This window comes from Sinocyclocheilus anshuiensis, unplaced genomic scaffold (assembly GCF_001515605.1).
Source record: "Sinocyclocheilus anshuiensis isolate Anshui unplaced genomic scaffold, SAMN03320099.WGS_v1.1 scaffold1185, whole genome shotgun sequence".
Lineage (NCBI taxonomy): Eukaryota > Metazoa > Chordata > Actinopteri > Cypriniformes > Cyprinidae > Sinocyclocheilus > Sinocyclocheilus anshuiensis.
This window is the reverse complement of record NW_015548278.1, coordinates 100,427-104,205: the sequence shown is the minus strand read 5'-3', so window position 1 is coordinate 104,205 and position 3,779 is coordinate 100,427. Positions and strand designations below refer to the sequence as shown.

At 36.5% G+C, this 3,779-nt stretch overlaps 1 protein-coding gene across 2 annotated transcripts in view; it reads right to left on the bottom strand.

The window, feature by feature from the left end:
• The window catches only part of LOC107655803 (V-type proton ATPase 116 kDa subunit a-like), a 41,052-nt gene that overhangs the window by 15,065 nt on the left and 22,208 nt on the right, over nt 1-3,779 (bottom strand). For both annotated transcript variants that reach the window (XM_016443379.1, XM_016443380.1), the window contains exons 7-12: nt 2,855-2,981; nt 2,657-2,739; nt 2,481-2,574; nt 2,066-2,278; nt 858-1,008; nt 514-653 (exon numbers count right to left, since the gene is read on the bottom strand). In XM_016443379.1, the coding sequence (XP_016298865.1) occupies nt 514-653; nt 858-1,008; nt 2,066-2,278; nt 2,481-2,574; nt 2,657-2,739; nt 2,855-2,981 (808 nt within the window). The remainder of the gene's footprint in view (nt 1-513; nt 654-857; nt 1,009-2,065; nt 2,279-2,480; nt 2,575-2,656; nt 2,740-2,854; nt 2,982-3,779) is intronic.

Here is a 3,779-nt window from a genome sequence, read left to right as displayed (position 1 = left end):
GTAAACAACGTATGCTGTTCTGTGTCAGCTGCGTCACGCCGGATCGGTTTCCTACGTTGTTTGCGCTTTGATTTGAATGAAAACAACATATCGTATATGTGACGCAGCTGACACAGAACAGCATACGCTGTTTACGTCCAGCTGATACTCTCCAAAATGGCACCAGGGTGATGCGGAGGAGACGAATTGTTGAATAAAGTCGTTATTTTTTTCTTTTGCGCACAAAGAGTATTCTTGTAGCTTCGTATAATTGCGGATGAACCACTGATGTCACATGGATTATTTTACAGATCTTCTTGCTACGTTTCTAGACTTGGGAACATTTCAGTTGCGTTGCTGTCTATGCAGGGTCAGACAGCTCTCGGATTCCATCAAAAATATCTTAATTTGTGTTCCGAAGATGAATGAAGGTCTTACGGGTTTGAAACGACATGAGGGTGAGTAATTAACGACAGAATTTTCATTTTTGGGTGATCTAATCCTTTAATGTAATAATTATTGATCAGCTGAGACCTCATTGTCACTCTTCTGAGCGAGCAGGCGGGTCTCTCTTATGACCAGATAAAGTGCCGCACATGTCATCAGCAGGCCATGACCCATGTCCCCAAACATGACCGCAAACAGGAACGGGAACGTAATGATTGTGTATGGCGCTGCAAGAAACAAAACAGAAACAATCCAATTATACAAGTGTTAAAAACAAAGTTATATTTATTACCTGAGAAAAAGTGGACTCCGCATTGTTAAACCAATTAGTAAAAGTATGTATATATATATATATTTTTTTTTTTTGTAAAATCTAACAATTCCTGCATAAATGTACTTTTAAGCATAAGGAATGTTTCCTGTTTTGGTACCTGGGTTGATCTCTCGGTAGGTTCCGATGCCGTAAGCATCCACAATGTTCTGGAACCCCGAGGTGAACTTGTTGGTCTTGTTGTAAGTAGGTGGAGTCTGTTTGGTCTGCATTCGGTTCAAGATGGAGGGAACTGTGGAGCCACTCCGTTCCTACATAAATAAAAACTTAATTAAATTCATAATATTACCACTGAAGTATTACCTTTACAGTGTGGTAACACTTTATTTTGACTGCCCCCTTTAGACATCCTGTTGACTATAAGTAACTTTGCAACTACATGTCAACTACCAGACAATGGATTCTTAGTAGACTGTCTTCTTAATGTTTGCTTCTTAATAATTGCTTTGATGGTCCCCTAACAGACATTCTACTGACTATTAGTAACTTAGCAAGTACATGTCAACTTACTCTACTAACCAGAACCTAACACTCTACTAACACTCTAATTAGTTGACATGTATTTGCAAAGTTACTTATAGTCAACAGAATGTCTGAAGGGGACTATCAAAATAAAGTGTAACCTTCAAAGTACACTGCCACACACATCTACTCAATCTAGCAATATTTCCACATATATAGTAAAGTCATGTATATCCACACAATAATAAAGTCATATAAACTATAAAATAACACAAACTGATATAAAATAAACTTCATGAGGTGGATCCTGGGATGGTTTTAAAAGTTCGCATGTATGTTGAATGCTTTTCCTTCACTATCTGCTCCAACCCATTTATTGTTACATGTAATTACAATTTAAGTAGGCAGAAGGTATCTACTTAAGGAGGCAGAAGTATCAAAACTTCTGCTCTCCAGCCATCCTACAATTATTTGAACAATGTCTAAGAACTTGATATTACAACCACTTCCTGTGTCTCTTTGCCTCTTTAAGAAGAATCGCTTTATGTATCCCCCAATTGTAAGTCACTTTGGATAAAAGCGTCTGCTAAATGACTAAATGTAAATGTAAATGTAAGTATAGTAAAAAAACAAATATATATATATATATATATAGGCACAATTTAAATAGTCTACAAAACTAATTTCAATAATTGTAGCATATAAGCATGGGTTTTTAATATCATGACAAATGTATATACAATGAATTATAAATTGTTTCATTGCTTTCATTTGTGTATTGAATGGCTAAAATAACATCTCAGTGCCTGAAATCATTTATAATGAATATCGATTAATATTACTCACTGTTCCCCTCCGCAGAGCAAATTGAATGGAATCAAGGTCAGAAACGGGGCACCAGACCTCAGCAATCAAACATTTCTGTGTAACATCGATGTTACAGAGGTTCAGAGTGTGATAAATGGCCTTCATCTTCCTCACTTTGATGAACCACACACGTATGGTTTTCGCAGCAGCCTGCAAAACCCTCTGCCGGTGGTCCTCTGTTTGATTTAGAACCTATATGTTGGAAAACACAGCAAACACAGTATGATCAACATTTGTTTTTTGCATGCGGATATAACTGGTTTTCCAAGGTCATGTTCAAACAGAGTTTGAGAGTTTAAATGTAATCATCAATATTAGGATGAGATAAAAAGTAACACAGTTGGAGAAAAATCTACAGACTGTAAGACTTTATTGAGAGAGCATTAGACCATACCATCTGGAGGTCATCAATGCGGGTGTTGACACCTGCTGCCATTTCCTTCCTCTCCTGAGGGGTCTCAGGGCACGGGTACAGAGATGCACGGAACCTGGAGATGAAGTTTAAAGTCTGTGATTAGCATTGGATGAAATTATGTGAATAATAAAAGATCAGAAAAGACCATGCTGCACCCTTCACAGATCTTCTTCACTCTGTTCTTCAGTTGGTCTCCTTGGAAGAAGATGATAAACACAGATTTGTGCACCTGGTCTCCCTGTTATGAACAAAGACCCATAACTTGATCAATATTTTATCACGCTGGTATATAAAATGTCAAACATCTTAATTGACTTGATCAGAAAAAAAAATCAAGAAAAATAGACACTAACAGTTGTGGGGTCCTCAAGAGGGTCCTCAATCTCTGTCTGACGTAAAAAGACGTTTCCACGGCAGACTCTCCACAGCATCCTTTCAAATGTGGGGATTCTCTCCCGGTTTATAACCCCAGCCACAAACCTACAGGGTAAACAAACCTGTATTATCAGCAGAGTACACAGAGGTTTTACGTAAAAAAAAATTTTCAGTATACATATTGTGATCTCTGTGTATAGAAGGTTTTGAGAAACAGGACTTTGATAAAAGTCTTGTCCAGAACTGTACAAGAGTACTAACATGAGTAGGGATGCACCAATCCAATTTGTTGTCTTTAACAGTAATTCCAGTAATTTTTTTTGTAAATCCTAAACACACAATCATAAACCATTTAGTAAATGAAAATGCTAAATAAATTCTGAAAATCTTCCAAACTATTAAAGTTAATTCTTTAATGAAAAAATTAAACAGTGGGGGAAAACATCTCAGTTACGTATGGTAACCCTCGTTCCCTGAAGGGGAATATCCCTTATCAATAAAAAGATATCGATATATCAGCCATTATTCTTCGTGTATATTATAGTACAGTACCAGTCAAAAGTTTGGACACTTTCCCATTCGTGTGTCCAAACATTTGACTGGTACTATATATAATACAGTATATACATAAACAGAATATATATACATAAACACATTTTTTGCAATGATCACTCAAATGTGCTGATCAAACACTTATAATGACGTGACAGAGATACGTAATGGAGGCAGGGCATTTAACAATTTAACAATAAACTTTATTATCCAAAATGAGTCTGACATCAGTGCACTGAACAGTAAAGTTGAAGTTTATTCAACTTTAATTCAATTCAATTCCATTCAACTTTATTCCGTTGAAGTTTATTTCACTTCGGAACATTCATTCACGGATTTGCGCTACTGTCT